Source organism: Taudactylus pleione, unplaced genomic scaffold (genome assembly GCF_031769625.1).
Source record: "Taudactylus pleione unplaced genomic scaffold, aTauple2 ptg000065l, whole genome shotgun sequence".
NCBI lineage: Eukaryota > Metazoa > Chordata > Amphibia > Anura > Myobatrachidae > Taudactylus > Taudactylus pleione.
Window position 1 is genome coordinate 7,147,340 of NW_028284467.1, and position 18,906 is coordinate 7,166,245.

Consider the following 18,906-nt stretch of genomic DNA (forward strand, 5'->3'; position numbering starts at 1 on the left):
TATGATTGCTAGCTCAACTGGCATAGGAACTGGTGTGAATGAATAAACATTTTGAGATTGCACAGCAACGCAGAATATGCTGGCACTGTGTAAGTAGCAGAAAATACTAATACTTATGATTATGATATATTAAGCATCTTGGATCACTTCCAGTCATTTTCAAATATGTTTTCAACCAGATGGTCCTTTAGGAGTACCCCCACCCCCAAACAATACAGCTTCTTGACTGCGATGTCCAAATGCCATGATGTACATTTTTTTTGTCAATAAATACTTAGCTACTCTCCCGGGAGGTACGTGAGACTCCCGATCTTTCAGGTAGTTCCATGAATCCTTGGAAGAGTGGGTGTCTCTCCTGTATCGCACCCACTACCTATTGAAGTGGGCAGGATGGGGAATTAATACCGGGAATTGCAGGTCCGTAGGGAGGGGGTGGGTCTAAAGTGAAGCAAATTACATAGTTTTAGCCCTTTGGGGACGGGGCCTAGTGACGTAAAGAGCTCTGCCCTACCCCCAAAGTGGTCAGCTGTATCCACTCTCCAGGATTCTCCTATTTTAGTGTGTGCACATACCTTTATCCCCTCCTTTGTTACCAGAGCCGTAGCTAGACATTTTGGTGCCCTGTGCGAGAAAGTTCATTTGTGCCCCCCCCTCCAACTGCCTATATGTATGTATGTATGTGTGTGTGTAATTATATATATATATATATATGTATTATATACTGTATATAAATTTATTTATTTATTTTATTAATAAATTAAGCAGCACAAGAGTTGTAATGGATGGGGTCTGGGGCAGGCTGCTGGGCTGGCCACTACTTTTAATACTGCCAGTCAGACCTCACCTGGCACTGGCAGGTCCTCGGTCCTGTATCATCCAGTCCTGCGTGCTGTGTCCACCGCGCCACTCCTTGCCCGGCAGACCCCACCACACAGCAGCCAGCAGCTCCTCTTTGACCTCTGGGAGCCTTGGGCGGGGAGACGTCATGATGTCATCACATCTCCGTCTCTCCTGGCCTAAAAGGTTGCCGCTGGAGTCGGGACGTCAGAAGGAGGCAGGGAAGGCTGCGTCTGTCTGCCCTGCCTCCTCTGTGCTGGGCGCTGTGGACACGCAGCAGCGGTCACCCGGCACTAGATTAAAGAAGTGAACAACAGAGAGAGATGGTGGGTGGTCGGTGTTCTGCCCTCAGCAATGTTGTGCTCTGTGCGGAGGCACCGACCGCACCACCCTAGCTACGGCCCTGTTTGTTACTACCCTTCCTCATCCCTTTATCTTTTTTTGTACAAAAATCTAATAAACATGTAATATTAAAAAGCCACAAAGACACATACAACTCACCACACAGGCCAGTATATACATTTAGTTCTGTGCTCACAATCTGGCAGCAATTACGGCCAACTTGGGTTCAATCTGTATCAACCCCTAAGTCACTAGAAGATATACTTCTATATTTAACTTCTGTATTTGTATCTTATTAAATATCTGTAACATAACAATCTCTTTTGCAAGTTGGAAAAATGCTTATTTGATCTGATTTCTATGCTTTTTTAGGATATATTTTCTCTGGTACAGATCTACAGATGGATCCTGAGAAATTGGAAGCCATTGAAAATTGGCCAAAACCAACTGGTCTAAAAACCACAAAATGGTTGTTATTCTTTTCAAACTACTACAGTTAGTTCATCAGGGGATACTTCAGCCTGATGGTGGATACTGAGATACAGTGGGACCTAAGAAATCTGCAGATACTAGGGAGTGGCCCACGGAAGCCATCTAAGCTTTTCATCAGCTTAAAGAAGACTTCTTGTCAGCTACAGTATTAATCTTAGTACAAAAAATCACCTCACCTGTATTTTGGTTGTAGATCCAAGACAAACCCCCATTCCTTATAGATTTACAATGATTTATTAGGTTTCCATATTATTACTATATTGCTGTAGGTTTATATTATCAATAATAAGTAGGTACAACCATGGAGGTCCTTAGTTAGACGGTATTTATATGCAAACAAAAAAGATGTGAACATATAAATAATAAAGTAAGTTTATTTATAAAATCTTAAACTAATAGAAGTTATGTTTTATTATTTATATGTTCACACTCAGTGCACCTAACTAACAGGTTCCTATAGTAACAATATCCTTCCAGGTAATTACATCCTTTGGTGTTTTTCTCTTGGACCTATGGAATAGGAGACAAGGAGTTACTACTGTAGTTATCAAGCTAGTCCTAAACAAATGGAGACACCTTTTAGAAGTATCTGTCTACCTGGTTGCCATCTTTGCTGACCACAAAAAATAGTTGTATCTCCAGACAGCACAATTCCTCAATCCTTGGCAGGCCAGGTGGTCTTTCGTTCTAATCTAGTTAACACTTAACCATCAGTCATTAGATTCTTCAGATAACACTTATTTCCATGTATCTTTTATGATGTCTCCATTTTATATCGTCAGTAGGGTTCATCCAAATCTATTATTCTTGTCTTTCTTATCCCCATCAGTTGTACTGGTCATACACTTTCAGAGTTTTCCAGCATATGGTCTTAGTTGAGGGAAAATCTCTTAAAATTGTCTAAATGATACAAGCTATCTGCAGATTAAAAGAGACAGAGTATTCCACCATTATCACCTGGTAATAAGTCTCATTGTCCACATGCTTCCTCAGGCTAAAGGACCCCAGTATGAAGTTCATTCCAATGTTCATTGGTCCCTTCAAAATCACCCACCGGATCAATCCAGTGACTTTCATCAAGTGTCAGTTGCCAACCTCACTATGAATTATCCAATTTCCTTTCTTGTTAAAGTCATTAGTTCTAAATTGCTATGCTTCTGCTCAAACCATTCCCAGTTATATTCTATTTCAATAACAGGAAGACTATAAGGTGAATGAAATCCAGGGCTCTAAACTGTCCAACGATGTTCTCTACTTCCGTGTGGATTGGAAAGAATTTGGTCTCGAAGAACGTTCTTGGGTAAAGGTATCCAATATACATGCTCCATGTCTTCTCAAAAACGTTCATCCTAAAGTCCCTAACACACCTTTTTTTGGGGTGTTCGGTACCTACTTCTAAGGGTGAAGGTACTGTCAAAAAACATTTGGCAAGGAGATCTGCTCACCAGCTGGGTGCCTCCCACTGGCTGCATCCTCTCCGCTCTCCATCATGGTGCATCTGCTCTAGCATCTCTCTTTTCTGCCAGGTGTGCTCTGTATGTCCCCTACGACGGTAAAGTGGCATTTTCTGGGATTTATTGTGATGGTAAGTTGACCACTGAGGCTTGAGTTTCAAAATTGCTCTACCTATTTAAATCAGAATCCAGACATTTGCAAGTCTGCAATATTTTTAGAGGATTGTATAGCTGTTATATACTTACTAAAATGCTGTATGTATTCCAGGTTGTTATACCTACTTATTAAATCGCTGTTAGGGCCAAATTCAGACCCGGTCGCAAGCGCTGAGCGCTCGCAACCGGGTCGATGGTGGCCCACAGCGCATGCGCACGACAGAGCCGGCTCCGTCATGCGCATGCGCGAAACCCGGCTAGCAACGGGCACTCCGTCGCTCCGGGTCTCGCAACAAAGAGGGCGAGCTGTCGATGTTGAGTGACAGCTCGCCCCCTTTGGTGGGCGGGGTGGGGGGGTGGCTGCCCAAATGGAGGCGTTCCCATGAGAACGCCTGTCGTTTGGGAGCGGCCCCACTGACATCACGATTGATGTCAGTGGAGAGATTCCGGCTCTATTAGAGCCAAAATTTCTCTGGGGTTTGCGGCCACAAGACCCTACCACAAGGGTCTCGTCGCAAGCCCAATGGTTGCGATGGTCTTGACCATCGCGACCATCATCATGGCCGCTCGCTGTAGCTGTGGGTGGTCACCCACAGCTATGCGAGCGGCCAGGAGGCCTTTCTTAAAAAAAACAAAAACCCGGCCCTGATTCAGAGCGAGCGCTCTGTCAGAGCGACCGGGTCTGAATCAGACCCTTAGTGTTAATTTCTCTGAATCCGCCTCCTTTTCGCTTACTGTATAAGTTGGAGTACCACAAGGCTCAGTCTTAGGTTTTCTGCTCTTCTCTATTAATACCACTTTTGGGAAACTAATAATTCAGGATCCTCTGTGCAGGTGATACCCAAATTTACCTATACTTTCCGGATTTGCTCACCATCTGTGTTGACCCAATTTCTGAATATCTTTCTGCCATTTCATCTTTGATGTCCTCATGCCACGTCAAACTCAAGCTAATAATATTCCCACCAGCCAAAAAACAGTTACCTACGTGGCATGTCTATTTCTGTTATTAACCCATCAATAAACCCTACTTCACAACTCAGCTGCCTAAGGGTTATGCTCGCATCCAATCTTTATCCAAATCATTTTACATATACTGTAACTAAAAACTTTCCAAATATACAGGTTTTTACAAAAGATACTGCTAAAACTTTCATTCATACGCTTATTATCCAGTGCACTAAGTATTGCAATATTCTCCTTGTTGGTCTTTCCCTTACCGGACTTTTACTGTACCAATATAACTCGTATTTTGAACATAGCATCTAGACTGATTTTCCTTGCAAAACATTCTTCTGTTTTTCTGCTGTTAGTCCCTAATTGATTTCCTGTATTCTACTGAATCCAATATAAAACACATCTACTGAGATTCAAGGTCATCTACAAACCTATACCGATGGAATGTTGTTTTAAATACCGGTAGAGGGGATGCCGTCGCTCAGAATGCTAGTGCCAGAATCCCGACACCAGTCAGAATCCTGGCACCAGCATCCCAACCATCGGCATCCCGACGGTAAGTAGTGGGGTTTGGGGATAGGGTTTGGGTTACGGTTAAGCACTAGGGGGGAGGGTTAGGTTTAGGCACTAGGGGGGAGGGTTAGGTTTTGGCTATGGGGAGGGGAGATAAAGTTTAGGCTGTGGGGGGGAGGTTTGGGTTTAGGCAGCGGGGAGGGAGGGGTAGGGTTAGAATACTTACCGACAGGTGTCGATATCTTGTCCCTGTTGGGATGCCGGTGTTGGGATTCTGACCGCAGGGATCCCGAGTGCTGGTATCCCATACCCAACCCACACCAACATACAGCATATCTCTCCACTTGTCTCAAAATATTTCAAACTCAGTAATTTTGCTCTGTGGCTCTCATCCACCCTTATTATCTGTTCCCATTTCTGGTTACAGGACTTTTTTCAGGCTGCATCCACTCTGTGGAATGCTCTTCCTTGCACAACAAGACTTTCCCCTAGTCTCCAAACCTTCAAGTGTTCCCTGAAAACTCACCTATTTAGGTAAGTGTATCAGATTAATCAAAAACTCTTAATCACCCTAGACTTTCTACCCAATGACTACATGTTGAGTCTATTCAACCCAATTGCCTCTCTTTTACACAGTTTACACAAAACATACATGCGTTTTCTTTCTATTTTAAAACAATACGGACCCACACCAACATAGCTAAGTGACTAGATCATGTGACCCACCAAGCATTTTTTTTTGTTCTTGCAATCCAGCTGGACCATTATACAATATATAGCACATTACATAATGTATTCATCCCCTGTTTTTTCTATAGATTGTAAGCTTTCAAGCAGGACCCTCTGTTAATACCCAATCTAGTTTAATTATTGTGTTTTTTCTCAATTGAAAGTGCAACAGAATATGCTGGCACTACATGAATGTTAATAAATATTGTATAGAAGACACTTTATCTGTTTTGGATATTGTTTATTATGATAATTTCTGCGTATTTTAGTCATTAAAATGTTTTCTACTGTATATATCAAAGAAATGTTCTTTCTTTAATTAATATAGAGGTCACTAGGATGCTATCTGCATTGCAGAAAGATTGCTAGAATAGGGTGCATTGAATACTAGTCAGATCAGGCTGTGTTATATGAATTCTAGAACTTTGACAACAATATTTTTTATTTCATTGGCTGTATAAAACCACGCCCACATTATAGAAACCACTCCCGCATGGCTCACATGACAAGTGCATTTCATTTAGTCACAAACATTTCAGGAAACCCAACATACAAAAATGTTTGTCAGCATTACTCACTGGTTGTTTGGAACTTGTTACTTGGTGTATCAATCACTGGGGGGCTGCTCACATCTTTCAATAAGCCATTGACACTGGCAGATGGGCCACAGGCAGAAATAGCTCTTGGCGGTCTCTTCCCAGGTACTTTCACTGTGGTTCTCAGAAGATCCATCTCCTTCCCATGAGTGCTGTGCAAATAGTCCTTTTAACACAGATACAATATACATGTCAATAGTGATCATCACTTACACAGCAGGTAAGGCAGGGAGGAGCGGGGTCCAATGAACAACAAGAAGAGAGGAGAGGAGTCATGTGATACATTGTGAGAGGTGCTTTATAATCTGAAATTGAAGATGGATGTTTGAATATATTTATTGTATGAAGGTGGTTTTATATATAGGCAAATGCCAGTGATACAGTATTTCCTTGTGGATTCTATTACATTTAGAGCTGTAAAGGTGCCTACACACTTGGCGATATTTTACACGATTTGCCCGATTCCGACGCATCGTGATGACAAATCGTGTAAAATATGCCCAAATCGTGAGTGTCCACTCACGATCACGATGCCGATACGCGTCCCTGCAGGTCGTACATCACATCTTCAGATCTGCCGTGCTGTAGGTCAGATTTGTCAATCTCAGTCACGATGCACTGGAATAGTTAGGAGGCACGATAGATCTTGTCACATTAGACAGATTTTAACACCAAATTGTGCCCACGACTGCCGGGGAGCTGCTGGGGAGAGTTCAAGGGGGAATCGGACACAATGTTGGATCGTGAGCACATCGCCAAATGTGTAGGCACCTTAACTCTGACCCACCTCGAAATTGCTTAAACACTAAAGGATAAAAAAATTATAATATGTATTCACCAATAAATAAATAAATCAGTCAGTAAATTCAAGAGTAAAAAATATTAAATTCAACTGTGCATTTGAAATAAACACAAATGACATTGTGTCAAAGCTAAAAGACTATGCCTTCAGCTTTTGAATCCCAGTATCTCTAGCTTAACTTCCCAAGTGAACTCTGAGCCTAGGCAATTACTGTGCAGGACTAGGGATCCTTTTAGTGTCTCAGGCCACAAAGCTTGAACGAAGGAGAGTATTGATGACATGTGTAATGTGTATGGATGTTCTCACTGCCCTGTCACATTTTACCTTGCTCTTCAAGCAACTATACATCCTGATTTCAAATATGATTAAACATTGACATCTCACGGGAAATTAAATACATTAAGTGTGCCAGCCGCAGTGATGCATGGCTAAAAAGCACTTCACAAGATTAACAAAATGGCTTCTGTTGCCCATATTTTATGTTTAAGAAAAGGTGTCAGGTGAGCACTGAGTAGTGTAGAAGAAATCTGAATAGGGTTGAGGATAAATAAGATTGATGTTTTTTTGCTGAATGTTGTAGGTATGACAGCCTTGTTGCTGGGTAAGTTTCTATGGTCAGCTGGTGTGATGAGCCTATGATAGTGATGGAAGGAGGAGTTTTGAATGCTAGTATATATTGGCCTGTTCGTTTCTAACCAGCCTCTTTTGCTGGATCTTCACAACCCACCATCCCACCCGTTATGTTGTTGTGTCATACTATTTTTTTTTTCCCCCAACTTAGGGGAGGCGCAGCAGGCGGGAGTACGCTGCAGCTCAGTGGCTTTAGGTGGCTTAAGATAACTTTGTGGGGGCACTTGCCCTCAATGCCCCTGGCAAATTTGTCCTTCTCCGTGTGGGGGGACCCGGGCGCTTTTCTGTGCGTAAGCACCTCGGATTGGCCCAGGAGGGAAGTGAGACTCTCACATCGTTAGTACGTCTAGAGGGGGGACGTTTAGTCATCCCCCGAGTATTTTTTGAGCGAGATGAAAGCTAGAACTGAGCTTGCAGCGTCTCTTTGCCACCCTGGTTAGGTTGATTAATTCTAAGTATAAATAAATAGCTGTGACCTTTTAGCCAAGCTCTTGGTGTCCGTGTCTTTATTTATTGTTAAGTTAAGTAAACTAATAAGGTGTATGGTGTAAAAGCAATAAACCTATGCAGATTTTACTGCTCTGCTACTTTGCAATACAGGGATAACAACAAAATGAATCACTCATCAACAGTGGGGACATCAGCATGAAACGCTGCTCAATCCTCTAATCTCACCCAGCAGTATTCTGCAAAATGGACCTTGCAATGTAACATGATTGGGAAAAGACATAGATAACAACCAAGCGCAAATATGGTGATGTCTCTACAGCTTCATCCTACTGAGAATATCAAATTTATAACCACAGGGAATAGAGAGATTTTCAAACAAGCAATTTTGTGAGAATCCTGTAACTATAGAGATTACATTTACATGGACATTGGTTACTAGGAGCGAGAGATTTGGTCACACTAGTCATTTTATATTAGTAGTAGTATATTGGTAGAAATTAATTGTGCTAGTAGACTGGGTTTACATTACGTACAATAGGCATTTCTGAATGGAAGGGAATTATTCCAAATGTCTACCAGTTCTAAGCATTTAGCAAAACTCTAAAAAAAAGTGATCCAGAGTGTGAATTAGCAATATAGTTATATTACAGTTATAGGAAGCATGTTAATTTGTTATTATTAAAATGCCATTTATAGCTTTTCCAATAATACATATGACCAGAGAAATAATGTTTGTTGTACAGAATAACTATATGTTTTACTGCCAAATGTACTGTACACTATGGGCCTGATTCAGACCCGCTCACTATCTGCGTACACTCGCTGGATGCGTATGCAAATTTGTCAAAGTGACGCCACGGGAAGCGAACGCTCGCCAAGGCATAAGCATGACCACCATGTCTTAGCGAGCGGCCACTTTGTCTGAGCGTACGCCCAATCGCACAGGCAGAGCCACCCACCAGCACACGTCATCTCCAGGAAGTGTATTAAAACATTGGTACATCGAGCATCATCGGATGCTAACGCACTGCTTGCGGTTGCTTTACGCTACCGCAAGCATTGCGAGGAAATCAGTGTAAAAAAAAGGTAAGTGACGTGTACTATGACGCTGCCTGTTAATTATGCACGCCTCGAAAACGGCGTTGAAACATTCAGGCACTCCAGTGTTCGCATCTCCAACCCCCCGTTATTAGTGCCCTGCCCCTGTTACCACCCACAAATAGCCTCTCCTGTCACTCATTCCACTGGGCTGCCTTTGCTGGGCGAGCGAGACGGATGCGATTGCAGTGTGTAGTTCGCGCACGTGTATACAACGAAGCGTGCGCATGTGCGTACGCAGAACATCGGGCCGCTTGCGAACGCACAGCGCGAGCATGCGGCTCTGAATCAGGCCCTATGTATCCTCTACACTATAGATATACATATAGCTTGTGCATATGTATAGTACTGTATGTATGTATCCTTGCTTTATGTTATAGATATGCATCTAGCATGTACACTATGTATCCTCTATGCTATATATATGCATTTAGCTTGTGTAATTGTACAGTACGTATCCTCTATGCTATAGATATGCATCTAGCTCATGCAAATGTACAGTACATATCCTTGCTTTATGTTCTATATATGCATCTAGCTTGTGCAAATGTACTGTATGTATCCTTGCTTTACTTTATAGATATGCATCTAGAATGTGTAAATGTACAGTATGTATCCTCTACACCAGGGGCGTTTCTAAAGAGGAGGGGGCCCGTGTGCAGTCTCTGACACGGGCCCCCTCCCTTCTGTCCGGCGGCCGGCAGCGCACTGAGCTCTGCGCAGCCAGTGCCATAGTTATAGACTCTGGGCACTAGAGTGCGCCCAGAGTCTATAGAGAATGCGTTGGTCACCGGGAAAATGGCCGCGGATGCAATTTTCCCTGTACTGCGCATGCGCAAATGACGGGAAAATGCAGCGGCGGCCATTTTCCAGTCGATTGTACAGCGCCGACGTGGGACTCCGGAGAGGTAAGTAATTCTATGGGTGCAGGGTGTGCAGTGTGGGGCCCCCCTGGACCCAGGGGCCCGTGTTTCCCGCACACCCTGCACTCATTATAGATGTGTAAATGTACTGTACGTTTCCTCTAAACTATAGATATGCATTTAGCTTGTGCAAATGTACTGTATGTATCCCTGCTTTACGTTCTATATATGCATCTAGCTTGTGCAAATGTACTGTATGTATCCCTGCTTTACGTTCTATATATGCATCTAGCTTGTGCAAATGTACAGTATAAATTTCTGCCACCATAGCAGCTTTTCAAAGAAAGACTGGGCCCTGAAGACACTTACATTAATGCTGGGATGGTAGAGTAACATTCCATTGCTTGTCAGTGTCACGTACTTCTTCTTCCACTCTTTGTTCAGAGAGTTGCCGCTACGTTTCATAAGGAAGCTCTGAAAATGAATGCAGTAAGGAATAATGTAAATTCGGCCATTACAGCATAAGGCATGTTAGAGGATAGCATATATTACTCTCTGCAATAAAAGGTTTCTTACACTCTAGACACTACGGTAGTACAGGACTGGACTTTACATTAGACACAGCCTGTGCCTAAGGGGCGACAAATGACTCTTTCACTTCACAGTGTTCCTTAAATATATTTTTTCATCAGCGAAGAATAATGAACTGATATAAGGATGTGAGGTGGGAATGAAAGGGCTGAGCAGTAACACAAAATTCTATTCTGTCGTATACATGGTAAAGCTACCAAACTTTCTGCGTAAAAGGTGAGGCTAGTGGATAGAAGGGCTTAGTGACCCATATTCAGGCAACTGTCGGATCCAATTATATAAATCCTGCTCTGAGTGTCCCTGAGCTAAAGACTTCCATGGGTGCTTTATTGCCTGATACAGTATATGTTTGTGCTCCTGGTATTCTATTTTCAATAACCACTTGGAAAATGTACCTATTTGTTAAGCAGAAGGTCAACTTATGACAAGAAATGGTAACCTAGGTTGCTTAACCAAGGTGTCTGTACAGCCATACCAGATGGCAATTTCCATATGCCAGATCTTCATCCAAAACTAATGTGTGGAAAGCTATTTCTGGTGCCAAGACCGATGTGCAGGACTAATATGCAGGGCTATATTTATATTTATGTGTAAATCCATATATTGTGGCAAAGGTAATGTGCAGAGTTAGAATCTAATGGCAGAAAATAATATGGAAAACCAGAACTACAGTAATATTGTAGGATGAAAATACACTATTGTAAGAAACTACAACTATTGTAAGATGAAAATAGTTGGGGCAGGGTTCATAGTTTGGTACAACCCCTCCACCTCTTTTTACTAATTAATGGGATTTATAGGAGGACCTCGTTTTTTCTCTGTTTCCTTTACTATTTAATCTAGTGTTAGACCCCCCTTCTGAGAACACTCCAAAACTGGGCAGTCTTTCGGGGCATAGGGGTAGGCTGCAAGGAAATTAAAATGTTGGTGCTTGCCAATGATATCCTTCTATATATATCTAATCCTGATCAGTCTCTTTCTCAAATATTTAATAAGATAGAGCCAAATAAATCTATCTCAGGTTTCCATGTTAATATGGAAAAATCTGGGGTGCCTTGGGACACTTGCAGGGGTGCCTCAGGTTGGTGGTCCAGCACCAAATCAAATTATATATGGTCAATGTAATGTAAATATGTGGACAAATAGAAGCGCAAACCTGTCCACCACCACCACATAACTGAGCCTAAGGATGACAGGTAAGCACAATTTACTTCATTTTACTACTTCACTAAAAAAAATTCTGAATTTCTCAATAACAAACATTCGGCTTGGGGGTGCCATGAAAACAATGCTGATACACTGGGGTGCCGTGATTCAAAAAAATTTGGGAACCACTGCTCTACAGTAAGAATATATGTCCTTCCTGGGCTACTAGGTTTCCTTTACATTGGGCCAAAACTCATATACCATATCTGGGAATAGTTCTGCCCTGCAATCCCGCAGATTTATATAGGCTTAATATAGGTCAGGCTATACGTACCCTTACCAATGATGTAAAGGGTTTGGAGCGCTTACCACTGTCCTTCCTAGGGAGAGCTAATTTACTGAAAATGGTGGCAGTGCCTCGCCTGCTATATCCTCTGCAGTCACTCCCTATAATCTTGACTAAAGCAGATGTACAATTGATAAATGCCTTATTTACATAAATTCATTTGGAATGGGGGCCGTTCACGAATTGCCTTACGAAAACTTTGTCAGTCAAAATCAAATGGAGGCATTCATTTCCCAGACATAGTAACTTACAATCACATGGCCCTCTTAAGGCATTTGCGTGACTGGCTTCATAAAACTTCTGTTTACACTAACACTTCATTGGAACAGGAATTTGTGGGTGAAATGGACCTCATTTGTTTTCTCCACCAACATGACCAGGAAATACCAGATAATCTGAAACTGAATCCCCTTTTTTGTGGATGACCAGGAAAGTCTGGCATATTCTCAGACATAAGGTGGACTGAAATGCTTTCTACTCCCTTTACTTACCCTTTCTCTGAAACCCTAATTTTCTGGACGGCATGGCTGCTCACCCCTTCACTTTGTGGAGACTAGCGGGGATATACAATATTGGATCTTTGGTATCCACAGAAAACAAACACTAAGCTATACAGAGGTTTCTTCAAAATTTGCCATGGTTAGCCCTTATCCTTTAGCTTTCCTACAAACCCGTTTTTACGTAACACGTTATTGGTCATTTCTCGGATGGGAATTGGGATAGTACTTTGGATTGCTTTTAAAGCAACCTGTACCTAACCACAAGGCAATATTTGTCCATTATACATTTCTGAGGAACATTTTGGACCATATTAAGATAACTGGGGGTATGGCTGGATGGTTGACCCACTTCCCTACTTTAACTATGTCAACACTGGAAAAGGCCTTTTTGTTTTCCAGGAAAACACTACCATCCAGCATGTACACTCAATATAATCATAATACTTATCTATACCCACTCCGACGGAGAGTCATGCTTGTGCAAAATGTCATCAGGAGAGGGCTGATACATATCATTGCCTCTGGCCCTACCTCATAATCCAATATTTTTGGCACCTTATTTGGCACTATGTACATTTTGTGCATTTTCCCCCGGGAATGGGCGGTCTTAGGTATATTTGATTCCAATATGCGAATGACTGTGGCAAGTAGGAAACTTATTAGCTATCAGTGCCACTGGTAGCAAAACAATTTTGTAGTGCTGGATATACAGTACATCTCCTCAAATACCTCTATTCCTGAACAAACTTTATTTTCTATTCAAGATGGACTGGGTGGAGAACTTCTATACAAAGAAATATATGTGGAGCGTTTTTTTTTGGTATGGGAGTCTTACATACTGTAGATGGTCTCCCACTCACAACTAGTAAACAGATCCATTATAGCTTTAATAATACCACATGGTATCTTACCAGGTAAGTGACACAAGACCCACTTATTTCCTCAACTTAATCGATAAGGAATTCAATAGATTCATTCCCAAGGCTCCTATTATAGGCTGCAATTGCTTCTGATTAGTTTATTTCTTTGCTCTTTTTTGTTTTTGTTTTATTTATTTTATTTATATGTTGACAGTCTGTATGTTACAATGTGTATGCCACGTGAGTTATTCTCACACTAACAATATTATCTATTCTTGTCTATTGAACCGTACACACATCCAGCACATCCATTCCCCAAACTACTATAATGACCCTCCATCAATGATCGCGGGTCCCTATAGTAACCAGGCTAACATGGTCGATATTGACCAGTTTGGCCTGCATGCACGGTCGATGGTCGATATCGACCATCCATGCCCGTGCATCGTTTGGTCGTTTGAGGGGGCAAAAAAAGGTTGATTTAAATTATCAAACAATATCGTTTAAATCTACCAAGAAATCTGACCATGTGTATGCACCATATGTGTGATTTTCTAGTGTGACTACAATTATTCAGACTCTATTGCATATTGTATTTGCTATATATATTTTGTTATATTATGTTTGTTAATATTTGTTCTATGATGTCTCAATAAAAAATTGTTTAAAAAATACAAAATAATTCAAATAGGGTGACGGTGTAATGTGTGAGGCAGAGCATGTTCCAGTTTGGGAGGTTTGAGAAAAGATGGGACCTGAACCCCTCCCTGTCCTACACTCGACAATCTACAGCTTGTGACTACAGATATTTTACACCATTGTTAGTGTAGATGTGCGTGGAGGCTGGGGATTCATTGCTTATGGGTGGGACAATCACTTATATTACTTCAATTTTACTAATGTTAAAAAAATTACTACAATTATTATATAGATGATAATTAGGATTCCATTCCGAAATACAAAATCTATTTTCTTCACTTGTTTTACATATAGAAAGCCATTATTTTAAGATGTGATTTCAGGTCCATCCATCATCTTCTATTATCACCTTCTATTGTGTTGATCTGTACATTAGTTAGCAAAAAGAGATGCAACGATGTAATTACAAAAATAACACTTTGCCATCACTTTTTCTTTAGTGTTATGAATCTGTACCATCCCTTCTGTATTGCATAATTTTGGAATGGTAGGAAGAGTACAGTGTACAGTCCATGTAAGGCTTGAAGAGGATGGAAGTTCTGAGCAATTGACTTACAATGTCCTAGGTACAGTAATGGGAGTGAATTGTAAAAATGTGAGTTGATTTTGATGCGATAAATCACAGTTCCTTGTTCTTTTACCTCTTTGTGTCATATCAGCTTCTGCTTAGTCATTGACTGCAAGCAGTGGTATTGGATTTTATATGTGATTTTGATGATTACTAGAACATTAATTAGTTTTTATGAAATGTACAATATAAAATCTGGCTATAACAAAATTAATAGCCATGAGTCATATTTGAAGCATTGTCTGGGCCTAGTCATTTAATTTCAGTAAACAAGTCCCCCATTACCAGGATAACCTCTTTTCATATGAGTAATAGTGAAAATATCAAAAAGATAATGTGGACCAAATGAGTACTTGTAATTAATCATCTGTTATCATTAATACGCCTGGAATATAACAGGTACAGTAGTTAAAATGAAAACAATAAAACAACAGCTCCGGCAATACAACAGGTTCAATGTTAATTTATAGAGCATGTGAAAAGAAGAGTAACACCTAATACCTGCACGTAGCTGTTTTCACACTCAAAAACAACTGTCACATTCTACGGTAAGTATTCATTTAGAAAGGCTGCTAGCATTCATTTTAACAAATCACCATTTATTTACACACCTAAAATATCTTTAACTCTGTTTGCCTAACTTAGATAGGGTCAGACTGGCCCACAGGGGTACAGAGGAAATCCCTGGTGGGCCCCACTACTTCCTCTAATGTCAGGTTCCAGACCATGTAAATATTGAAATTAAAAAGTAACCAACACTTAAGTCATCCCAGTTGTGATAAATTAACCATTTTTTAAAGTGTCATGTGTTTGCCCTTTACTAGAACTAATGCAGTTCTCACCGAGGGCCTGATTCAGAGCCGGACGCTATTTGCGCTCGCTCAGAAAAATGGGCCGGCTATTTAAATTGAGCGCTCGCTCTTTGCGGTCTGTTGACGCCTCTATGTCTGAGTGAGCGAACGAAACATGCGCTCGCTATTTTGTAAAGACGCCCCTTGGCCGCTCTCATCATATGTCATCTCCGCTATTTATTAGATTAATCGAGTACATCGAAAGGCGTCTGAACTGCCCGCAGTGCTTGTGGTAGGATTTTCCTACCGCAATCATGCGAACAGTTCAGGCTAAGAAACAACCAAGTGACGTGGCCGATGACGCTGCTTTGTTAATTATGCACACCCTTAAAACGCCCATTTTGACCGTTTGGCACGCCTGCGTTCGGATCTCCACTCCCCGTTTTCAAGCACCTTCCCCTGTTACCACCCACAAACGCCTCATCCTGTCACTCAAATTAGCAGGCACTCGCAATTTTGCGAACAAACGATTTCGGACTGCACTGACTGGTTGGCGCATGCGCATTATGACCCGTGCGCATGCGCAGATGTGCGAACATTGCTCGGAGCGAACGAGCGGCCGCTTACGAGCGGCTCTGTATCAGGCCCTGAGTTTTATGCAATGGCTGGTGTCTATGGGGTTCCCTATCATATGTAGAGTGCATTAATGTGGTATATACATACTTGTCTACTTTGACTGTTTACTCTGTGGGAAAATCCTGGAGAGGAGACTCAGCTGACGTCTTTAGGGAGCCGGACTGTCAAGTCATTTTGTGTCATTTCAGCCCCCGCCCCTCCCCACGGACCGCCAACTCTTTCGGTGGTGCGGGTGTTACTCCATACTTGCCAAATTTTCTGCTCCCTTTTCTGGGAGGGAGCAGCCAGGTTGGAACAGAGGGGGCGCGGCGGTCACATAGGTAGTCTCTGTGGGGTGGTCGGCTACGGGGGGGTTGCGACCGGCTGGCGGGGGGTGCGGGAGACTTATCCTCTTTTCCAGGCAGCCAGAAGTGCCACCCTATTTTCCGGAGCTTCCTGACCATATATATATAGGATCCCTAAGGATTGGTTGATTACTGATGTACACGGTCTATTGCTGTATCTCCTGTGGATGGTCCGGATGGGACTAAAACGTTGAGACTGAGATAACCTGTTTTTTCATGGAATATGTGAGGATTATAATTTGATATTTCTTATGCACTTAAATCTGGTGAGTGACCAATATATATATATATATATATTAGGGATGTGCAGGCTCGGTTCTACTCGGTTCCGTTCGGTTCTTTTTACCGAACCTTATTGGCTATCCAAAACTCGTGACAGCTGAAACCCAATAAGATCCGGTAAAAAGAACCGAACGGAACCGAGTAGAACCGAGCCTGCACATCCCTAATATATATATATATATATATATATACCGTGTTTCCCCGATAATAAGACACTGTCTTATTTTTTTTTTGGTCAAAAAAACACCATAGGGCTTATTTTTGGGGTAGGGCTTATTTTAATTAACATTGACAGCATCATGCCCTCAGTCCCGCTTTTATCCCCATCATGGCCACAGCCCTGCTTTACAATTATTTACTTACCATTATTTTTTTTTATTTTTTTTTGTTAGGGCTTATTTTGGACCGTTTTTCAAAAGTAAGGGTAGGGCTTATTTTCGGGGTAGGTCTTATTATCGGGGAAACACGGTATATATATATATATATATATATATGTACATATATAGACAGGATCACCATCGTGTGCTTTATTATTATACATGTGTTACATTATACTGCATTATACTGCAGGACTATAGTGCATTCACTACAGTGATCGTGATCAATCTGGTAGGTTATACTGCATAGTTATCACTCCTACAAGTATGGTGTACAGTGTGTCAAGATGGCGACCACTTCTTCCAATGGGAGATGTATATAATCATTGTATGTCTGCACTTACATTACAACATCCTCAAGCCGGTGTGCAGCGCCAAATGTAAAAATAAGTCCTTGGGATAGTCTCAAATGATCGGTGCTCTCCAGACTTGTAGCAAATACTGGAAGTATTTTCCTGCATGCAGTCACCATGTCATTTTCACGTGATCTACATACATAATATTGGTTTCTGTTTAACCACCTGACAATGAATCCTTCATCTCTGAGTACTGAGCAATACATTAAGGACAAGATGTATACAATAAATGGTATGGTAGAAAATGGTATATTTCAGGACACCTATGGATGCTGTGCACTTTTTTCAATAGGAGCCGAAGTCCCTATCAAAATTATAGGAAAATGGACTTGGAATCTGTCAGGTCATCCTGGTAAAGACATATTTATTCACATTCCCGGATCAAAAGCTACAGAAACCATTCACATGGTCCAAGCTTCCTGCTGTCACAGCTACTGTATGCTTTCCAATTTGTGTGAGAAATGCTCCCGGCTGGCTGGATTATGATATATGTGTGTGTGTCCTCTATTTTCACATTCCCTATATCTTTACGGATTTCAAAAGGGTCCTGTCCTTCTTTGGTACCAAACATCTCTGGCCCACACATCCACGCAGCACGTCTGCTTCTTCTCTATACCTTGGTAAAAGACAAATGCACCACTCTGCTGCTGCTGCTGCTGCCAGGATGACTTGCACTCTCTTTGTGGAAGGATTCAATTGGAATGTGTGGGTTTTCCTTGCAGTAGATCTTCCCACAAGAATCTGCAGGTAGCTGCTCTAAAAAGGAATAACCTATAGCTTCCCACTGTGCCCTAGCATACGCCTTCCATTTAACATTCTTTATAGAAGGTAACTGTAACAATTAAGGTGCTCGCTTGAGTGAAGTTGTGTGGGTGTTTGTCATTTGCTGCTACACTGTGCCAATGCATTAGCTGATCCAGTGGTAACAAATGAGCATGTACTATGAGGCACATTAATCCCTTCACAGCGAGCATACATTAACCCCTCGCATAAAGCACTGTTTGTTCTTGTCTTGTTGATTATTTACAACATCACAGTAGCCCAGAGAAATAAATAATTAGTAAAGCTGTTCAAAATGAAAATTAATTTCAGAGAAGAGAAGCGTGACTCTGGGCTTGATTCAGAGATGGACGCAAATGCCATCGCAGCTGTGATCGCTCACGGATCGCAATTGCGAAAATATGCTAATGACTCACTCGCCGTCCAGTGCTTAGAGACGCCCACTGAAAGCATCTCACATCTGTCGCTCATGCACAAACCGGAAGCACTCAGCACAGATCAGGCTGCCATCAGCCATCATTCTAAGTCATTCCTGCTGCTAGTATCAATGTTGTGGCTAATTTCTGCACTCCCAGAAAACAGTGTTTAAACGGTTCTAACTAACCCCCTTCAGCTCCCCCAAACACTGACTACCTGTCACTCACTTTGCACATTAATCCACTGTGCGAGCGTAATCGCAATTCAATCGCTCAATCTGTGTAATTATCAGCA

At 41.8% G+C, this 18,906-nt stretch overlaps 1 protein-coding gene across 1 annotated transcript in view; it reads right to left on the reverse strand.

The window, feature by feature from the left end:
* Positions 1-18,906, reverse strand: part of AGAP2 (ArfGAP with GTPase domain, ankyrin repeat and PH domain 2) — a 241,807-nt gene that overhangs the window by 40,047 nt on the left and 182,854 nt on the right. Inside the window, exons 10-11 of the mRNA XM_088466186.1 lie at positions 10,289-10,393; positions 6,059-6,242 (exon numbers count right to left, since the gene is read on the reverse strand). Of these exons, the coding sequence (XP_088322312.1) occupies positions 6,059-6,242; positions 10,289-10,393 (289 nt within the window). The remainder of the gene's footprint in view (positions 1-6,058; positions 6,243-10,288; positions 10,394-18,906) is intronic.